Below are 22,429 nucleotides of genomic sequence, written 5' to 3'. Positions count from 1 at the left end.
TTGAATGCCTCTTTTTTTCTCCTGTAAAAACTATGTTGATGCCTTTGCCCAAAAAGCTCTACTTTTGTCTCATCTGACCAGAGAACATTCTTCCAAAACGTTTTAGGCTTTTTTCAGGTAAGCTTTGGCAAACTCCAGCCTGGCTTTTTTATGTCTCGGGGTAAGAAGTGGGGTCTTCCTGGGTCTCCTACCATACAGTCCCTTTTCATTCAGACGCCGACGGATAGTACGGGTTGACACTGTTGTACCCTCGGACTGCAGGGCAGCTTGAACTTGTTTGGATGATAATCGAGGTTCTTTATCCAACATCGCACAATCTTGCGTTGAAATCTCTTGTCAATTTTTCTTTTCCGTCCACATCAAGGGAGGTTAGCCACAGTGCCATGGGCTTTAAACCTCTTGATGACACTGCGCACGGTAGACACAGGAACATTCAGGTCTTTGGAGATGGACTTGTTGCCTTGAGATCGCTCATGCTTCCTCACAATTTGGTTTCTCAAGTCCTCAGACAGTTCTTTGGTCTTCTTTCTTTTCTCCATGCTCAATGTGGTACACACAAGGACACAGGACAGAGGTTGAGTCAACTTTAATCCATGTCAACTGGCTGCAAGTGTGATTTAGTTATTGCCAACACCTGTTAGGTGCCACAGGCAAGTTACAGGTGCTGTTAATTACACAAATTAGAGAAGCATCACATGATTTTTCGAACAGTGCCAATACTTTTGTCCACCCTCTTTTTTATGTTTGGTGTGGAATTATATCCAATTTGGCTTTAGGACAATTCTTTTTGTGTTTTTTCATTTAAGACAAATTAAATGAAGATAATAATACCAAAGAATTTGTGTTTGCAATCATTTTCAGGAAGAAACTGAGCATTATCTGACAAAATTGCAGGGGTGTCAATACTTTTGACCACAACTGTATCTCTGCTTTGGGATGTATCTATACAGAGCTTCTTCTGTGAAGGAGGATGTCACATTACAATGCAGAGCTCATACCCAAAAAGTGTCGGTGTGCTTGTTTTCTGGTGCCTAAGGTTAGTTTCACACTAGTGTTACAGGGCGCGGCGCACGGCCACCGCTAAGCTCCGCCCCCATCCGAGACCCCTCCAGGCATCTCCTCCTCTGATCGCATGACGCTGCATGTAATCAGCGTACCCTATATTTAGCGTTGGGTACACTGGTCGTGCGCTGGCACACTTTTTCCGGCACATCCACCCTTTTGGCGCTGTGCCGACGTGTTGCATTTTTGTGCGCTCGGCGCAGCGCCAAAAGGGCAGATGCGCTGGCAAAAGTGTGCCAGCGCACGACCAGTGTACCCAACGCCGAATATAGGGTACGCTGATCACATGCAGCATCATGCGATCAGAGGAGGAGATGACCGGAGGGGCGCGGCCAGGGGCGGAGCTTAGCAGCGGCCGTGCGCTGCGCCCTGTAACGCTAGTGTGAAACTAGCCTAAGAGGAGTGATTCACTGCAGGAGGGGGCTGTATTTATGGGGACTGAGAGGAGAGATGTACTTATAAACTTCAGGAAGGGGTTAAAAGGAGCAACATACTGCAGGATAGGGCTCATTATATAGGGGCTTAGAGCATATACTGCAGGACGGAGATATATACAGGAGCTGAAATTAGTTGAGCTGTGTTTTTGCCTGATGCTGAGAGACCAGTTATGTGAAACTTCAAATGGCTCTCCATTGATGCATATGATAGAAGATTATCTTATGTCATATGCATCATCAGAGCAGCATGTACAGATTCGCATCACTGATCTGTCAGCAGCAGGAAACAAACTCAGCTCTTCACTGCTGTTGCCAAGCAGGACAGGAGAGTTGAGCTCTGCTAGAACCATCTAACGATGTAAAATCACACTGAACCTATACTGCTGCAGAAGACAATAGCTTACATCGGACAGACATGGTACTGTACAGGAGCGACAGTGTGCAGTGCCACAAGGTTAATTCTTTGATACAGCACTTGCATTCCAGCTATAAATTCAGCAATTAAGCAATAGACGCATCTACAAAACAATTTTTATGGTAACAACATTTATTTTTTGTTTTAAGGTTGCAAATACTGAAGGATCACTTCACATACTCGTTGTACAAAAATGTATGCCGTTCTCTGTTTGAAAAGGACAAGCTTCTCTTTTCTTTCTGCCTAACAGTAAACCTATTGAAGCATGAAAACATGGTAAGCTATATTCTGTGTAGTAATAAAAAATATATAATACGTGACCATGTAATTGAATATGAAATATGAAATGGTGTTAGTAAGGTTGTTGTTAAAGCTGATTAAATAGGCTACTCTATTTTTATTCTTTCTAGATGTTGGTAATGCGGCTGATGTGATTTATCTGGACTTTGCAAAGGCATTTGATACTGTACCACATACAGTGGCTTGCAAAAGTATTCAACACCCCCCCAGAATTTTCCATGTTTTGCTACCTCACAACCTGAAATGTCTCTGTTTTTTTGAGTTTGCATCAGTTCATCTAAAGAACATGCCTACTACTGTGAACATTTTTTTTAGTATGAAGCAAACAACAAAATACCATAAGTGAAAACATCAGTGTGCATAACTAGTCACCCCCCCTAAAGTCAGTAGTTTGTAGAGCCTCCTTTGATGGCAATTACAGCTGCAAGTCCCTTTGGAAATGTGGCGTCCCCAGGAGTATGGTCGCCACAGTGGCATTGCCTTCCTCCTAGGGAGTATGATGTCATGCTTGGATGCAATAAAGGATCTCTCTGGCAGTTAACCACAGCACACAACACAGCTCCCACTCCAGGCCAGCAGAGGGAGCTCTGAACCCAAAACTGGGGGAGGAGCTACTCTCTGGGGGCCAGGAAGGGAGAATTAAGAGTTTGTGTGAGGAGGGCAACGTGTGTGGACGTGAGGAGAAGGCCTGGGAGATTGAGCAGAGAGTTCAGGCTCATTCCCAGCTATAGCTCATGATCTGGAGCCCGGTCTCCAAGGCTGTATGGACACTGATGGTCCTGCAACAGAAACCGGAGGAATAGGAAGCTGTAAATGCTCTATTCCCACATAAAACTCGGAGGCACAACAGCGACGTGTGAGCCAGAAGAGGAAGGCTACAGCTGTCTGCCATACGAGGGAGTTCTAAAGAGAATAAGCAAGTGGAACTTCAGTGTAACACAGTACTGCAAGTACCTAAAACTAAGCGCTAGGAAGGAGACTGCATAACCCATCTGCTTAGAGAGATTCCTAAGTTGCTTCCAGGCTAACCAGCTCCTGTGCCATCTGTAATCTGGACTCTGGACTGCATTTGCCAAGCAAAGTAAAGTTAAAGGAACTGCACCTTGTTGTGTCCTTGCCTTCTTCCTGCAAACTCTCCAGCACTGCTACAGCTCTGTGCCAAACACTACACCCTCTTCCTCCACACCTACCCTCTTCATCTACTCTGCCCTGGGACTACAGCCCTGCCTGTGGAGGGCTACACCATCATTGCTGCACCCCACCATCTGTCCCAGAGGATCTGTCCGCAGCGTCGGCTTAAGATCTTCATTGCCGAACACCACAGGTGGCGTCACGAATCATTCACTCATAAACTTTATTTCATCACTTAATTCCCTTTTACATGGTTGCCCAGGGCCACGGACCGGGTCACCGCTGCTGTGACATTCCCCTCTGAGAGACCGGCCCGGTACCGAGTACCCCACAGCCCTGGGAGGGCAACCCAGATAAGTCTCTGTGAGCTTTCCACATCTTGCCAATGAAATTTTTGCACATTCCTCAAGTTAAACTGCTCCAGCTCCTTCAGGTGAGATGGTTTCCTCTGGTGAACAAAAATCTTCAAGTCTGATCACAGAGTCTCCATTGGATTAAGATCTGGGCTTTGGCTAGGCCACTTCACATGTTTTCCCTTAAGACACTGCCACTGCTTTAGCAGTGTGCTTTGGGTCATTGTCTTGTTGGATGGTTATCCCAGTTACAAATTGCTGACAGACTGAAACAGGTTTTGCTCAAATATATCCCTGTATGTCGCACTGTCCATCTTCCTCCAACCATTCTCCCAGTACCTGCTGCTGAAAAGCATCTCGACAACATGATGCTGCCACCACCATGTTTCACTGTGTAGTTTATGTTCTTGCGGTGATGTGCTGTGTTGTCTTGGCGCCAGATATGGCGTTTACCTTGGTATCCAAAAAGTTCAACTTTGGTCTCATCTGGCTACAGCACTTTCCTCCATACATTTGGGGATTCTCCCACATGTCTTTTGGAAAACTCAAAACGAACCATACAGTTTTAATGTGTAAGTAAGGGCTTTTTTTCTGCCCACTTTTCCATAAAGGCTACCTCTATGTAGTGTACGGCTTATTGTGGTCGTATGGACAAATACTCCAGTCTCTGCTTGGGAACTCTGCAGCTCCTTTAGGCTACCTTTGGTCTTTGTGCTGTCTCTCTGATTAAGGTCCTTCTTTCCCCGGGCTGAGAGTTTTGGTGGGCGGCCCTCTCTTGGCAAATTTTGAGTTTTGTTGTGGTACCATGTTCTTTCCATTTGCTGATAATGGATTTGATTGTGCTCAAGAGGATCATCAGAGATTGGGATATTGTTTTTATAACCCAATTCTGACTTATACGTCTCAACAACTTTATCCCTAACTTGTTTGGAGATCTCCTTGGTCGTCATGGTGTTTGGTTAGTGATGCCTCTTAATAGTGTTGCAGCCCCTGTGACCTCTCAGAAAAGGTAAAGTGTATATCTGACTGACCATGTGACACTTAGATTGCACATATGGCAACTTCCTCTCACTAAGCATGTAACTTATGAAGGTAATTGCTTGCACCAGAAATGTTTAGGGCTTCATTGCAAAAGAGGTGAATACATATACACATGCCAATTTTTTGTTATTTGATCCCATAAATTTAATTCATGCTTATATTTTTCTTACTTCACTTCACCAACTTAGACTATTTAGTGCTGATGCATCACACACAAATCATATTACAAAAATTTTTAACACACAGGTTGTAATGTAACAAAATAGATAAAAAGCCAAGGGGGTGAATACTTTTCCAAGCCACTGTAACAGCTTTGTACTGAAGCTCCAGAAGCAGGGACTAGGAGAAACTACATTATATGCAGTTGGGTAAAATAACTAGTTAAGGACAGGAAACAGAGTCGTTGTGATTGGTACATTCTGTAAATGGATTAAATCAGTGGTGAGAACCACAAGCCCAATTATTTTTATTCTCTTTATTAATGACCTTGTGCACAGGACTTCAAGTAAGTCTTTACTGATGAGAGAAAACTTTATGAGATAACAAAAACTGATCTTAACAATATAATACTACCGAACGATTTGGTAAGATGGCTTAATGGACAAACACTTGGCATCTGAGGTTTAATGTTGATAAATGTAGAGTGATGCATCACAGCCCTTAGTAATCAAATATACAATAAATAGGAGTATACTCTGGACTACAGAGCAGGAGAAGGACTTGGTATTCTAGTTACAAGTAAGCTGAGCAGCAGTACTCAATGTCAGGAAGCAGCCGCAAAAGCTAACAAGATTTTAGGGTGTATAAAAAGAGAGATAAAAATAAGTGATCCCAATGTGTTGTTACCCCTCCAGAAATCTAATATACACTCACTGGCCACTTTATTAGGTACACCTGTCCAACTGTGTGTTAAGACTTAATTTCTAATCAGCCAATCACATGGCGGCAACTCAGTGCATTTAGGCATGTAGACATGGTCAAGACAATCTCCTGCAGTTCAAACCGAGCATCAGTATGGGGAAGAAAGGTGATTTGAGTGCCTTTGAACGTGGCATGATTGTTGGTGCCAGAAGGGCTGGTCTGAGTATTTCAGAAACTGCTGATCTACTGGGATTTTCACGCACAACCATCTCTAGGGTTTACAGAGAATGGTCCGAAAAAGAAAAAAAATCCAGTGAGCGGCAGTTCTGTGGCCGGAAATGCCTTGTTGATGCCAGAGGTCAGAGGAGAATGGGCAGACTGGTTCGAGCTGATAGAAAGGCAACAGTGACTCAAATTGCCACCCGTTACAACCAAGGTAGGCAGAAGAGCATCTCTGAATGCACAGTGCGTCGAACTTTGAGGCAGATGGGCTACAGCAGCAGAAGACCACACCGGGTACCACTCCTCTCAGCTAAGAACAGGAAACTGAGGCTACAATTTGCACAAGCTCATCGAAATTGGACAGTAGAAGATTGGAAAAACGTTGCCTGGTCTGATGAGTCTCGATTTCTGCTGCGACATTCGGATGGTAGGGTCAGAATTTGGCGTAAACAACATGAAAGCATGGATCCATCCTGCCTTGTATCAACGGTTCAGGCTGGTGGTGGTGGTGTCATGGTGTGGGGAATTTTTTCTTGGCACTCTTTGGGCCCCTTGGTACCAATTGAGCATCGTTGCAACGCCACAGCCTACCTGAGTATTGTTGCTGACCATGTCCATCCCTTTATGACCACAATGTACCCAACATCTGATGGCTACTTTCAGCAGGATAATGCGCCATGTCATAAAGCTCGAATCATCTCAGATTGGTTTCTTGAACATGACAATGAGTTCACTGTACTCAAATGGCCTCCTCAGTCACCAGATCTCAATCCAATAGAGCATCTTTGGGATGTGGTGGAACGGGAGATTCGCATCAGGGATGTGCAGCCGACAAATCTGCGCCAACTGTGTGATGCCATCATGTCAATATGGTCCAAAATCTCTGAGGAATGCTTCCAGCACCTTGTTGAATCTCTGCCACGAAGAATTGAGGCAGTTCTGAAGGCAAAAGGGGGTCCAACCCGTTACTAGCATGGTGTACCTAATAAAGTGGCCAGTGAGTGTATAAAGCTCAATGTGTGTGTGTATGTATGTATGTCCGGGATTGGCATCCGCACCGTCGCAGCTACAGCCACAAAATTTGGCACAGTCACACGTCTGGACCCCGAGAGCGTCATAGGCTATGTTGTGAGGCAAAATTTTAACCCCTCGTGTTCCAATTCACCAAACAATTTTGCCCCTATCTACATAATGGGGAAAAAGTGTATGTATTGACATCTGCACCGTCATAGCTACAGCCACAAAATTTTGCACAGTCACACATCTGGACTCCGAGAGCGCCATAGGCTATGTTGTGAGGTGAAATTTTAACCCCGCACGTTCCAATTCACCAAACAATTTTGCCCCTATCTACATAATGGGGAAAAAGTGAAAGGAAAAGTGTTGGAGGCAAATTGATAGCTGCCAGATGTGAACAAGGGGGACTGAGAGCGATGGAGCCAAAGAGTATATACCGTACAGTTGCTAAGGTGGGGCCCTGACATGGGATACTCACCACACATGGGGATATGAACACACACACACAAAATGCGCCACACACTACCACGTGCTTCAACACATATACCACCCTCAGCACACATTTCACCACACATACACCAACCTCGCTACATAAAAGTCGAAACACAAAAGTCGCCACTCAAAACTCGCCACGCTGTCCCAGAGCTGTTTAAAAGATGAAAAATGAGCTGTGATTGGTTGATATCAGCAACAGTTTTCTTTGTAGACAGTTGTGGTAACTGAGGCCTATTATTCTTATAATTTCTATGGTGTTATCGTCCTTCTGTAAAGCTGGAAATAACACAATTTATTACCGTGCCAACACAGACCACCCTCTGACACAGACTGCAGGGGGAGCCCAGTATCACACAGGATAGGATTAGATACACAGCTCAGCACACAGTATCACACAGGATAGGATTAGATACACGGCTCAGCAGTCAGTATCACACAGGATAGGATTAGATACACAGCTCACCAGTCAGTATCACACAGGAGAGGATTAGACACATGGCTCAGCAAGCAGTATCACACAGGATAGGATTAGATGCACGGTTTTTATGTGCAATATAATCATTATAATTTGTTATAACTAACCACAGTTGGATTAGATACACAGCTCATTAGTCAGTATCACACAGGATAGGATTAGATACGCAGCTCAGCACACAGTATCACACAGGATAGGATTAGATACACGGGTAAGCAGACAGTATCACACAGAATAGGATTAGAGACACGGCTCAGCAGACAGTATCACACAGGATAGGATTAGATGCACGGTTTTTATGTGCAATATAATCATTATAATTTGTTATAACTAACCACAGTTGGTTACTATGCCCAGGCAACGCTGGGCTCTTCAGCTAGTGACTTATAAAGCCACATCTAGAATATGGCATCCAGTTTTAGTATCCACACTTTAAGGGTTTGCTCACACGAGTGTATAACACGGCCGAGTGCTGTGTGATTAAACATGGCCTAGCACTCGGGCAAATGTTATTCTATGGGGCAGTTCAGATCTGCGATTACTTTCTTCTCATGTTGATTCGGCATGAGAAAACAATTGCAGTATGCTGTGGGTGCATCTGAGAATCAAATCAGGCTCACCCATACAAGTCTATGGGTGCATATGAAACATCGGACTGTACTCGGATGTCATCCTAGGGCAGTCCAATTACCTCAGATGCCTGCAATGGAGGAGATGGAGAAATTACTTTCTCCGTCTTCTCCACACCTATGCTGCGATTCTCTCTTGCACAGAGCACTGAAACTCTGCTTACGCTCACAGCAGAGCTTGAGCTCTCGCATCAGATGCTCTACTCTAATGTGACTCCAGCTTAAAAACAATATTTGCAAATTAGAGTCAGTTCAAAGGTGAGCAATTAGAATATTACATGGGTTGGAAGCCACTCCTGTAATGAGAGGTTAGAAGATAGACTCCTCCGGGGAGATCTCATTTATATTTACAAGTACACGTGTCATCAATATGAAGCACTGGAACACAATTTATACCTTCCAGAGAACTACAAAACACTGGGGGGAATTCATTGCATGTGGTGGAAGGTGATTCTGGTAGCTAAATAGGAAAGGGTTCTTTACAGTTAGAGCTGTCAGACTGTAAAATGACCTACTTCAAGAGGTAATAATGGAAGATACTATAACAGGTTTTAAAAAAAGGCTAATTGTTTTTTTGCAGCAAATGTCATTGTGGGTAATCTAGTGCTAGAGAATGCATAACTGGTGGAGAAAGGTTGAACTTGATGGACCTGTGTAACTATGTAAGTTGTGTATGATACGACTTCCACCTTTGGTGAAATGGTGTAACATCATGGATCTGACGTGCCATTACATTACGTTTGTAAACATGAAGTGTCAGGATTGGCAAAGCTGGAACAACTGCAGAGTCCCATCTGAATGGGGTGGAAGTCATGCATGTAAACCACTGCTCCATTCATTGTCTAATAGAATCTCACAAATAGTCAAGCCATGTACTTGGCTTTCTACAGCAGTCCCATAGACAAGGAATGGAGAGGAGGTGCGCATGTTTGTCATATGCTCCATTCAGATGGGGCTCTGCAGAAACTGTAATCCTATATCAATGAGTGCCACAAAATCATGTCCACTGCACATCAAACTGTCAGTAGGATCGATCATCCGAAGTCGTCTATATGGGCATATAGGTCATAGGAAGCTGAATAGAAAGATACCTTAATAGCTGCGATCTAATGTCTTATTCCAGAGGAATCCATGTATTGCTTGAGCCAGATTCTCATACAGATCTATGTGTGTCCCATAGTCCTGAACAGCTCATTTACATATAAGAAAAATATGGATTTCTCTGGAATAGGACATCGGGTCACAGATATCAAGGTGTCATTGTGTTCAGCTTCCTATGACCTACATGTCCATATAGACGGCTTAGGAGGGTTAAATCTACGGACAGATTCCCTTTAAAATTAAGATATATATAGATCGTAAATACTACTAGTATACTGATACACATTACCAGCAACTACTAGGCCCTGTTAAGTGTAGAGTTTGACCATTATAAAATATGAACAAAAATTGAGACTTTTTGTTACAGACACAGGAAAAAGAATTCCATAAATGTTTGTTTGGCTGGTAATCCTGATGTAACACCCACTGTTAGAATATTGTATGACCCACCGGCACTGATCAGAGGATCTGTAGAGTTACAGCAGTCAGTCAGTCTGCTGTGTTCAGGAAGGCAAAAAGTGTGCAAGAAAAGCATTGGTGTTTTTAAGGCCTTTTGACACTTGCAGCTTTTGATGCAGTTTGCCAAGCTAAAGCCAGGAGTGGCTCATGCAGGATGGAAAGGATCATGTTTTGTGTGCACTGCTTACTAGTGAGTGGCATTTTTTAATAATAGGTGAAAGAGTTTTTTGCAATGTATATTTTTTCAAACTTTGTTTCTCAGGCAATAAAGTGCAATTATGAAGAGTAGAAAATGTGTATGCTGCCAGGAGCAGTCCTCACTTGTTAATGTATGAAATACTAATGGTCAGATCTGTTTCAGATTGATGAAGCAGAATGGATGTTCTTGCTGACTGGTGGCCTCGGACTGGACAATCCACACTCCAATCCATGCACATGGCTGCCCCAGAAATCTTGGGATGAAATATGTCGCCTTGATTCTGTTCATAGATTCAAGGGTATTCGGAAAGATTTTATGAGACTAAAGGACGGGTGGAAGTCTGTATATGATAGTTTGGTAAGTTGCCATTTTGGAAGGTGTACAGACATTTCGCACATAGTCAGAGCAGTTCTAACTCAACACATAGCAGGATTTTTTTTTTAACATAAAATAGATCAAATCAAAAAGTTCTTAAATAGTGTCTATCACTGCAGAGGCCATGACATGCAACTGTTTCTTCTCTCTATCCAAGCAGCGGTTGCAGCAACATACCTGTGTTAATAATCATGTCGGAAAAACAAACATAAGGCGTAATTATTTTGCATTGTTATATAAATGTCTCAGCAGTCTCTCCAAGTGTGCTGCTCCTCTAATGTGCTGATTCGGTGACACTAGAAATGACTCTGAAAGTCTTAACCCCATCACAACATGTGCCATACATGTACATCTCATGTAAAGGAGCCCATCTTATACCTGGTAGGTGATGGCTGTGTGTTATAGCCAGCACCTGGCTCTAACATTCCTGAGTGGAGCTCCGCTTCACCTGCGATTGTTTAACTGTTAAATGTCGCTGTCAAACTGACAGTGGCATTTAACACGTGTCGGCACGGGCCCATCGGCACATCCGTTGACGTGATCCCAGGTTCCCGTTGGATTGCAGCGGAAGACCCCGTGCTTGTCATTATGAAGCTACTGTGAAACTCTGCCTGTGGCTGGACTTCAAAGGAGACTGTGATTTTCACGAAATACAGCATTGCTGAGGCATCGCTGTATATAGCACAAACGATCAGGTGATCGCATCTCAATGTAAGGGGACTATTAAAAACAGTGAAAAGGAAACAAAAAAATGTTTTAAAAAAGATGAAAAAGGTAAAAAGAAACATGAAAGTTGAAATCACCCCCCTTTTCTCCCATTAAAAATAAAGATATATAAAAAAAAAATGTGGTATCACCGTGTTCTGAAAAGATTGATCTATCAAAATAGAAAAATATATAACCCAATAGGTAGGCATTATAAACAAAAGAAAATCAAGGAGGCCAATTTTTTGGATGCTGCAGTTCCACAAAAAATAAGCAATCACACAGCTCCATCGACCAAAAAATAAAAATGTTATGGGTCTCGGAAAATGGAGACACAAACCGAAAATATTTTGCAACTTCTGATTTCTTTTCACCGCTAAAATAATAAAAAAAACGGGACATGTTTGGTATCGCCATAATTGTACGGATGAGCAAAATCATATTGCCAGGTCATTTTTACCACAAAATGTAGACTGTAAAACCAATTCTCAAAAAACAATGTCAGAATTTAATTTTTTTTGCAATTTCTCCCCACTTGAAATATTTTTCCCGTTTTACAGAACATCGTGTGGTAAAATGAATGGTGTTATTAAAAAGTACAACACATCCCACAAAAAAAATAAGCCCTCGTGTCTATAGACAGAAAAATAAAAAAAAGTTATGATGTTGGGAAGAAGGGGAGGAAAATGGAAATTCGTCACATTGTGAAGGGGTAAAAGGGACCCTGTCAGCTGATCCATGCTGCCTAGTGATGTGCGAGTATACTCGTTACTCAAGACTTCCAGAGCATACTCGGGTGAGCTCCGAGTATTTTGAAGTGCTCAGAGACTTAGTTTCTGTCGCCGTAGCTGCATGATTTGCAGCTGCTAGACAGCCTGAATACATGTGGGAATTCCCTAACAAACAGGCAATCCCCACGTGTATTCAGGCTGTCTAGCAGCTGCAAATCATGCAGCTGCGGCAACAGAAACTAAATCTTCGAGCACACCAAAATACTCGGAGATCACCCTAGCATGCTCGGGAAATCGTGAGTAACGAATATACTCGTTCATCACTAATGCTGACACTGGCTGTGTTATTGCAGCCGTGTGTGTTTTACTGTGAAATGCTGTAGCACTTTAGAGCAAACATACATTAGAAAGCCATTCATGGACCATGCTTCTGAGTACTACTTCGAGGCGGTCCTGACGACTTCTTCACATCCCCCATGTCTGACACATTTCTCCCTATGTGTGTGTATTTAGAGATACTAGAGTCAGTAATGAGCAGTCATAGAGGAGCGCTTAGGAAGCAACCCAGGGGTAGATTAGAATGTCAGGTCTCCATCGCAGCTCCAGCCAAAAACCTCCGATGGAGGATAGGAGCAATGAGAAAATGGAAAATGGTCTTAGGAGCACAGGAAAAAGACTCCGACGAGAGATGGGGTTAAATCACAACGCGCTTCGACGGAGGATCCGTCTTCATATGCACTTTATTTATTGCGTTCTGACCATTAACAGCGCTGGCTTCCCCCCTTTTTTATTTGATATTGGTTTTGTCAGAGACACCGCACTACACTTGCTCATAGAGCCAGTGCGCGTGTCCTGAGTACAGAAGCAGTGTTAAGAGTTACCTGGGGAGCAGGGCAGCAGAGGTGACCAGGCGTGCTCCAACTATTAGTGTCAGGGTCCAGTCAGCGCTGGAAAGTAAAGAGGCACGGGACCTGCGGACACTGAAAATGAACAAGCTTGCACAGGACCTATGGTCATGTGGCTGCAAGGGGGCGTGGCTTAGCGTCCTGCTTTCAGATATGACAGGACATCATACAACAACTCAGTCAGGCAAAACAGAGGTCACAACAGCACGGGCAAACGAGGCACAGGAGGGATAAACAGACGGGAGGTCAGACACAGCCAAAGGTCATACACAGGATCACAGTACAGTACCAGGGATGAGACAGAGCGGATAATCAGGGCCAAGCAGAGATCTAAACCAAACAGACATATAAGGTACCAGGCAGAATCCAAAGCGACATCCAGAGAACAGACCGAGTCATACACAGAGAATCAAGTAACCAGAACACGGTACAAACACACTCAGGGGTCACCACACAATGCCCTGGGCGAAAGTATAACTGACAGGGATGGGAGCGTCCTGAGGCTATAAGAAGCCTCCCCCAGAACCAGGGAGAGGCCACAATCATAGCCCCAGGTGTGCAGGTAAGCCTGCATCGGGATCACAACCTTTAACCCCAGAAATGCCAGTCATCAGCACTGGTTCCAGACATTAACCCCACGTGTGCGAGTCAAACCCGCACTGAGATCATGACAGTACCCCCCTCTCAACGGGGGCCTCTGGACCCCCAGGCTTGCCCGGGTACTTAGCATGGAAAACCCGTACCAGGCGATCAGCATGCATCAACCGGGCCGGTATCCAGGACCTGTCCTCCGGTCCATACCCCTTCCAATGAACCAGGTACTGTACCGACCGCCGTACCAACCTGGAATCTACGATATGACCAACCTCATACTCCACCTGCCCCTCGACCAAAACAGGAGAAGCAGCAGACTTGGAGTCTCCCTGGGCTGCTTCAAAAGGTTTCAGTAGAGATTTGTGGAAGACGTTAGGGATCTTGAAAGAGGGTGGAAGGCACAGCCTATACGCCACTGGATTGGTTTTTTCCACAATCTTGTACGGGCCAATGAATTTGGGTCCTAACTTGGCTGACGGAATCTTTAACTTAATGTTTCGCGTGGAGAGCCAAACTTTCTCTCCAACCTGAAACGTGGGACCAGGTGTTCGTTTCCTGTCCGCGAAAAACTTATACCTGCATTGAGACCTGGATATACGCCGCTGGACTTCTGCCCATGTATCTTTTAACCGCTGAACAGAGTCCTCAGCCCCGGGGCACCCCGAATCCAGACGAGAAAACTCACCAAAATGAGGACTAAACCCATAGTTAATCAAGAAAGGGGACCTACCAGTGGATTGACTCACCCGACTATTGAAGGCAAATTCAGCCAACGGCAGTGCATCGCACCAGTCACTCTGTCTAGCAGAGGTTAGACACCTGAGGATCTGTTCCAGGGACTGGTTAGTGCGCTCCGTCTGCCCATTGCTCTCAGGATGGTATGCAGACGAAAAGGACAGAGACATACCTAATTTTTTACAGAAAGCACGCCAAATCTTAGCCACAAACTGCACACCACGATCAGACACCACATTCAGGGGTACCCCATGCAACCGGATCACATGCTGCACAAACAACCTGGACAACGTCTCAGCTGACGGTAGTGCGGACAGGGGTACGAAATGAGCCTGCTTAGAAAACCTGTCCACCACTACCCATACCACTGTATTACCCTTAGATGGAGGGATATTGGTAACAAAATCCATGGATAAGTGAGTCCATGGCCTTTCGGGCACTGCCAAGGGTATCCGCTCCCCTGCCGGCCGGCTATGAGAGCTTTTAGAACGAGCGCAGACCCCACAACCAGCAATGAATTTTTTTATGTCCGAACCAAGGGTAGGCCACCAAAAGATCCTAGCCACCGCCAGACGTGTGGCTGAAATACCAGGGTGAGCACTCAGCTTGGATTCATGGAACTCCTGCAAGAGTTTCAGGCGAAGTTGCTCTGGGACAAACGGGGAAAAAAAAGTGACCAACGGGCTTGTCTGGGCGTTAGTCTTTTAGCAGACTCAATGTACGACAAATTTTTGTGATCCGTGATCACCGTAACCGGGTGACTGGCCCCCTCCAAAAAGTGCCTCCATTCTTCAAACGCCAATTTGACCGCAAGAAGCTCTCTATTGTCTACGTCGTAATTTCTTTCCGCAGTAGAGAACTTCTTGGAAAAGAAAGCACATGGCCTGAGGTTGGTTAGAGTGGCAGGCCCTTGGGACAACACCGCCCCCACCCCCACCTCCGAGGCGTCCACTTCCACGACGAATGGTTTGGACGGATCTGGCTGCACTAACACAGGAGCAGACATAAAACATTTTTTCAGCGTCGCAAAGGCCTCTTTTGCGAGCAAGGACCAATTTCTCACATCCGCATCTTTGCATGTTAGATCCGTGAGAGGTTTGACCACTTGAGAAAACCTCCGGATAAATTTGCGGTAATAATTGGCGAACCCCAAGAAGCGCTGAAGACCCTTAAGATCTCGGGGTTGCACCCAATCCGCAATGGCCTGCACCTTCTTGGGGTCCATGCGAAAACCCTCACCAGATACAATTAACCCCAAAAAGGACAACTCTTGTACACAGAATACACATTTCTCCAATTTGGCATATAAATCATTTTCTCTCAGCCTTTTGAGCACAGTTCGTACATGTTCCAAATGAGAATACTTGTCGGGGGAATATATCAAAATATCATCTAAGTAGATAACGACAAAATGACCAATGAGATCCGAGAATACCACGTTGATGAAATTCTGAAATATGGCAGGGGCGTTGGTAAGACCAAACGGCATGACTAAATTTTCAAATACTCCCTCGGTCGTGAGGAACGCGGTTTTCCATTCATCCCCCTCTCGGACCCTTATCAAATTATATGCCCCCCGAAGGTCCAGTTTAGAAAACCACTTTGCCCCTGATAGTTGGTTACATAAATCGGGAATCAACGGAAGGGGTACGTATTCCGTACAGTAATTTGATTAAGCTCCCGGAAGTCGAGACAGGGACGTAACCCGCCATCTTTTTTCTTTACAAAAAAGAAACCTGCTGCCACAGGTGAGACTGAAGGATGTATGTGTCCTTTGCGCAGACTTTCTGTAATGTACTCCTTCATAGCCAAGCGCTCAGGACCGGACAAATTAAACAGACGGGCTTTGGGTAATTTAGCCCCCGGGACCAGCTCAATAGCGCAGTCAAAGGGTCTATGTGGCGGTAACGTCTCGGCCTCGCTTTCGGAGAATACATCTTCGAAGTCCTTCAGGCATTCCGGAATACCTTCCAGCTCGACAGATGATACAGACACAGTTTTAACAGGTTCAACCAGCAGTGCAGATTTATCACATAACTCAAAATCATTAAACCCCCATTGTACAATCTCCCCCGTTTTCCAGTTAATAACTGGGTTATGGTGTTGTAACCAGGGCATGCCCAACACCAACCCTGCAGGTAGATTGTCCAGCACAAAACAACTTATGTTTTCCACATGAGTAGCGCCCACGCTGAGCGAAAACACATCAGACATAAAGCGAATTCCCTCCTTAGTGAGGGGCGATGAGTCAATGGCCATCACCTTGATCGGAACCTTGAGCATAACTGTCCCTATCTTGCAGTGTGTGACCAATTGGGAGTCCATAAGATTAATAGATGATCCGCAGTCCATGAAGGCTGTAGAGGAAAAAGAACTACCATCCACAAACAGTTCCACAGGCAGTACTACTTTAGAAAATGAGGAAAATGGTACCTGAGGGTCTGAGCAGCCTCCCCGTTGACTACCCAGACCTAGTCGTTTCCCGCCGACCGGGTTTGAAGACGGGCAATTCGGGCACTCCCTTTTCCAATGCCCTGTTTTACCGCAGTAAAAACATAACTGCTTGTCCTTCCGGCGTTTCCTCTCCGTATCCTTCAGGGAGAGGGTGCCTACATCCATGGGCTCAGGGGCAGTCTCTTCTCCACTGGGGAATAATGGAGTATCCACCTTCATCACCCCTCTGGCCCGCAGCCTGCGGTCCATCCGGACGGCCTGGGTCATGGCGTCCTCGAGAGAGTTAGGTGGGGGATGTAACGCCAAGGCATCCTGCAGCCGCTCGGACAAGCCTCTGCGAAAGAGTCCTCGGAGTGCGGCGTCGCTCCAAGAGACCTCTGCCGCCCAGCGGCAGAACTCAGAACAAAATCACTCAGCTGAGTGTTTCCCCTGACAGACACTCATCAAAATGTCCTCTGCCAATCGCACTCGGTCAGGTTCATCATAAATGTGCCCGAGGGCCTCAAAGAATGCGTTCACTGACATACGTTCAGGAGCAGAGGAAGACAGAGAGAAAGCCCATGCTTGCGGAGCCCCCCCGAAGTAGGGAAATAATGACCCCCACCCTCTGGAACTCATCCCCGGAGGAGCGGGGCCTTAGAGAAAAAAAAAGCTTGCATCCTTCTCTGAAAGACCTGAACTCCTTTTTATCCCCTGAGAAAAGGTCTGGTAATTTGACCGGAGATTCGGGGGACGCTAATGACACATCCCTACCCCCAGAACCAGAAGCCCCTGCATTGACAGCCCCCTGCACAGTAACCACCAACTGTTGCTGGGTCTGGGCCATCGTGCGTTGTTCCACATTGAGCTTATGGAACATTTGGGTTAGGTGCTTGACCTGATCAGACAAGGCTTGTATGGGATCCATGAGGATAACACACACTTTTTTTTTTTTCTTCAGAAAAAAAACAAAAAAAACTGAAACGGTCAGTTATAATGTCAGAGACACCGTACTACACTTGCTCATAGAGCCAGTGCACGTTTCCTGAGTACAGAAGCAGTGCTAAGAGTTACCTGGGGAGCAGGGCAGCAGAGGTGACCAGGCGTGCTCCAACTATTAGTGTCAGGGTCCAGTCAGCGCTGGAAAGTAAAGAGGCATGGGACCTGCGGACACTGAAAATGAACAAGCTTGCACAGGACCTATGGTCATGTGACTGCAAGGGGGCGTGGCTTAGCGTCCTGCTTTCAGATATGACAGGACACCATACAACAACTCAGAGTCAGGCAAAACGGAGGTCACAACAGCACAGGAGGGATAAACAGACGGGAGGTCAGACAAAGCCAAAGGTCATACACAGGATCACAGTACAGTACCAGGGATGAGACAGAGCGGATAATCAGGGCCAAGCAGAGATCTAAACCAAACAGACATATAAGGTACCAGGCAGAATCCAAAGCGACATCCAGAGAACAGACCGAGTCATACACAGAGAATCAAGTAACCAGAACACAGCACAAACACACTCAGGGGTCACCACACAATGCCAAGGGCGAAAGTATAACTGACAGGGATGGGAGCGTCCTGAGGCTATAAGAAGCCTCCCCCAGAACCAGGGAGAGGCCACAATCATAGCCCCAGGTGTGCAGGTAAGCCTGCATCGGGATCACAACCTTTAACCCCAGAAATGCCAGTCATCAGCACTGGTTCCAGACATTAACCCCACGTGTGCGAGTCAAACCCACACTGAGATCATGACAGGTTTATGGCCATTCTTTCTGTCTTTATTGTGATTGATCTAGGCTGTTTTACACACATACAGCAGCCTTGCCCTGCCACAGGCTCTATTTGACTGTGCACCTGTGTGTGGGCCTGTTTCACCCTTCATCTGTGGTTGCTGGTTTGGCAGTGTGGAGTTTAGATCTGAAATGTCCATATCCGGACCAGGTCAGGCTTTATATGCGCTCACCCTTTCTGGCGCCATGGGAGTGATTTTGAAATGCTTCAGGTACATTTTACATTTAATATAGTCTTGCTTTTAATACATTTATGAGGCCATAATGGCACAGCGAATTTAAAAAATGTAGAGTAGGACTGCCCCATACGAGAATGCCTTGGCATGGCGGGGTGGCTCAAAGAATTGATCAATTGTTTGCTAAACGTCTCATTTTAAAGTACAGTTAGAAATCAATATGTGCACTCTTGACACACTGATAGCAGCACTGCAGTAGAAATGCTAGTCTAAGGGGGTCAGATTCCTTGTAGGAATGCAGTGACCTGACACTCATAAGGTGGTGGTGCACCATCTTGCTGGAAAAACTCAGGGGACGTGCCATCATCAGTGCATAAAGAGGGCAACATATCATCATGTAGCAATTTCAGATATCCAGTGGCTTTGAGGTTTCCATTGATGAACAATGGCCCCACTATCTTTGAACCCCATATACCACATCATACCATCAATTATGGGTGTCAGGTCCGAGCATTCCTACATGAACAGTTTCCTGGAAAGTGGATTGGTCATAGTGGGCCAGTTGAATGGCCACCAAGGTCTCCCGATTGGACCCCCTTAGACTTTTATCTTTGGGGTCATCTGAAGGCAATTGCCTATGCTGTGAAGATATGAGATTTGCGGCATCTGAAACAATAGATACTGGAAGCCTGTGCTAGCATTTCTTCTGCGGTGTTGCTATCAGTGTGTCAAGAGTGGGAGAAGAGGGTTGCATTTACAATCCAACACAATGGGCAGAACATTGAACACATTTTATAAGTGGTCATAAACCTGTAAATAACTCATGAAAGAATAAAGTTACATTAAAACCAAGCACACCATTGTTTTTCTTGTGAAATACTCAATAAGTTTGATGTGTCACATGACCCTCTTCCCATTGAAAAAAATAAAGTTGGATCCAAAATGGCCGACTTCAAAATGGCCGCCATGGTCACCACCCATCTTGAAAAGTTTCCCCCCTCCCATATACTAATGTGCCACAAGCAGGAGGTTGATATCACCAACCATTCCCATTTTATTTAGGTGTATCCATAAAAATGGCCCACCCTGTACATTGAATATATGCCTGTGGTGCATGTTATACAGTGGCATCCAGCTCCCATGAGTTTAAGGAGTTATGTTTTTTATTGGTTACAAATGTGTGACAACACAAACACTCTTGTTGTCTCCATCTGACTAATGCTACCCTACACACACAGTGACGTGTAAGTACATCGCTAACATGATGTCACCTAGCATGTTTTGATGCAATATACGACTACAGTGAGAATGATTTTTAGCTTTTGTCTTCTTTCTGCCTCCGGATGCTGTCATATGTCTCTTTGTCCACCAGCTGTAATGAAGGTAAGTGAGCACAGGATGGGACCTTCCTCCAGTCTTTGCGTTATCTATGCACAAATACTGAATACAGTATATAATGACAATTCATTGCAGCGTCCAGTGCAGATTTTGCTCCATTGTGAACATTAGGATACTATCGCTATTATCTCTTTTGTTTAGAGCAGTTTTTCATTTCCCAGACAGTTTTAGAGATAATACCATTTTTTTGTCTAACATACCAGAATTTATCATTTATGAAGTTCATGAAAGGTTTTATAACAGAAACTCATTTTCTTCTTGTAATGCACATGGTACTTTTTATGTGGTATGTCGAAATGTATTATTCTTTATTTAGACTTAAAACTTATTATCAAGCAAGTTATCGCTGTATATGCTCTCTCTTCCTGTGACTTTTTGTTAGGCCGGGGTCACACTTGCAAGAAACTCGCACGAGTCTCGCGTCTCAATACCCGGCACTCGGGAGCGAAGCATGCAGCTGCATGTATTTCTATGCAGCTGAGCGCTCCGGTCCCGAGTGTCGGCGGCAGTGCCGGGTATTAAGATACGAGACTCGTGTGAGTTTCTCACATGTGTGAGCCCAGCCTTAGAAGGGTACCCCACCACAAAACTTTTTAAATTCCCTTCCTGTCAAGAAAATAGTTTTTTAATAATTTAAACCAAGCAGAAAAAATCTAGATTTGTGCATGAAAGGACTCTTTAGAAGACCCAAATTTTTCTTGCGTGTTAAGCAATATATGTCAAGTGTTTTGTGTTGGGTAAATCATCCACAATACTGGTGACAAGTTGGGACCCACCTGTTATGGTTTTGTTATTGGTATGTGCACATTGTAGATTCAGATTGAAGGCAGCAAAACCACAAAGGTAGACATGTTACATGAACACATGTAAGGAGTAAGGAAACACGTGAAACAAACCAGAATATGAGTTTAACCTTAGATTCCTCAAAGTCAAATTCTGAGGAACAACATTCCAGAAAAGATGTTCTAGAATTGGAAATGTAAGTACTTACTAAGAAGCCATTTCAGGAGAGCTAACGAGTCTGTAACATGCTGATGTAAAGTGGTTTTTACATTCTATTTTCCTTTGCCATTAGTCTTAGCCTACATGAATATCCAATTTCAGGTTGTATGATATCTTTATTACATAGAATGTTTTCATCTACACAAGCCAGAATTTATATTGCCCTATTATTATGCAAGGTTGCATATTACCTAGCAAGGAGTGTTATAAATAGATGGAATGAATGAATTTATTACAATGCAATCCATTATCAAGGCTCCACTATAACCTGAATAACCTATGGCACGGGATTAGATACAGTTATTAATTTATAGTAATTACAGCAGTAATATCTCAGTGATGTATGTCTGTAAATTCTCTAGTGTAAGAGCTATATACCAAACATCTGATCTTAGGCCACTTTATGTAGTCACAATGGAGTGTGACAAAGTTGGAGACAATAACAGTGAGGAAACTGTGCTCACAGTTAAAAAAAAACAAAAAACGTAAAATTACATACATAGTCAAATAAAAAAAAAATTATACTCACCTTAATGCCCAATCCCTGACACCCTCGTTTCTTAGAAATAATGTAAAATAGTAAACCAACATATACTCACCTGTTCTCCTTAGTCCAGGTAATCCGAGTGTCCCACGGCGATCTCATGTGTAGAGATTGGGAGATGTGACTGTTCTACCCGGGCGCCGTTGATACACTGACAGGAGGTAATTGCTCCCACAGTGTATCACTGAGCTGCTGTGAGAGTTCATCAGCGTTCATCAGCTCCGGTTGCTCTCACTTACGGCACCGCTGTGTGAGAACTTTCCCACGTGGCAGGGGTGCCATAAGGGAGATCATTGGAGCTGATCAGCTGATGTACTCCAATGACATCTCACGGCAGCTCAGTGATATACGGTGGGAATGATTACCTCCTGTCAGTGCATCACAGACAATCTTTGAGAGATGTGACATTACTGATGTGACTGATCTCAAAGTGATCAGGATCGTTGTGGGCTCTTATGGATTATCTTCTCTGAGGACAGCTGAGGAATATTGTGGTTTGTTATTTTATTTTTGTTGCAAGAGACATTGGCTTCGATGAATTATGCATTCTGTGAGTTGTTTAATTAAGATTATTAAAGGAGTCTGTGTCATTATTTCTGGGTGCCTGTGTTTTTATACAATATCACTATGGGGTTAGTAATGGATAGGTGTCTTATAGACGCATCTCCATTACCAACCTGTGGGCTTGGTGTCACCTGACAATATAAAAGTGACATTAACCCCACAAATATGAACCCCACTTGCCACCGCTACAGGGCAATTGGGAAGAGCAAGTCTAAGCGCCTTATAGATTTGCCTTTTCTGGGGCGCTGAGAGCTGATGTTTTTAGTCTGAGAGGCG

At 44.6% G+C, this 22,429-nt stretch overlaps 1 protein-coding gene across 1 annotated transcript in view; it reads left to right on the top strand.

Moving 5' to 3' along the window:
* Positions 1–22,429, top strand: part of DNAH7 (dynein axonemal heavy chain 7) — a 529,416-nt gene that overhangs the window by 394,452 nt on the left and 112,535 nt on the right. The window contains exons 51-52 of the mRNA XM_073546702.1: positions 2,064–2,190; positions 10,360–10,554. Coding sequence (XP_073402803.1) covers positions 2,064–2,190; positions 10,360–10,554 — 322 coding nt within the window. The remainder of the gene's footprint in view (positions 1–2,063; positions 2,191–10,359; positions 10,555–22,429) is intronic.

The sequence above is a fragment of the Dendrobates tinctorius genome, unplaced genomic scaffold (genome assembly GCF_039654945.1).
Source record: "Dendrobates tinctorius isolate UK_male_01 unplaced genomic scaffold, ASM3965494v1 ptg000150l, whole genome shotgun sequence".
Classification (NCBI taxonomy): Eukaryota; Metazoa; Chordata; class Amphibia; order Anura; family Dendrobatidae; genus Dendrobates; species Dendrobates tinctorius.
This window is presented reverse-complemented; position numbering and strand designations above follow the sequence as displayed.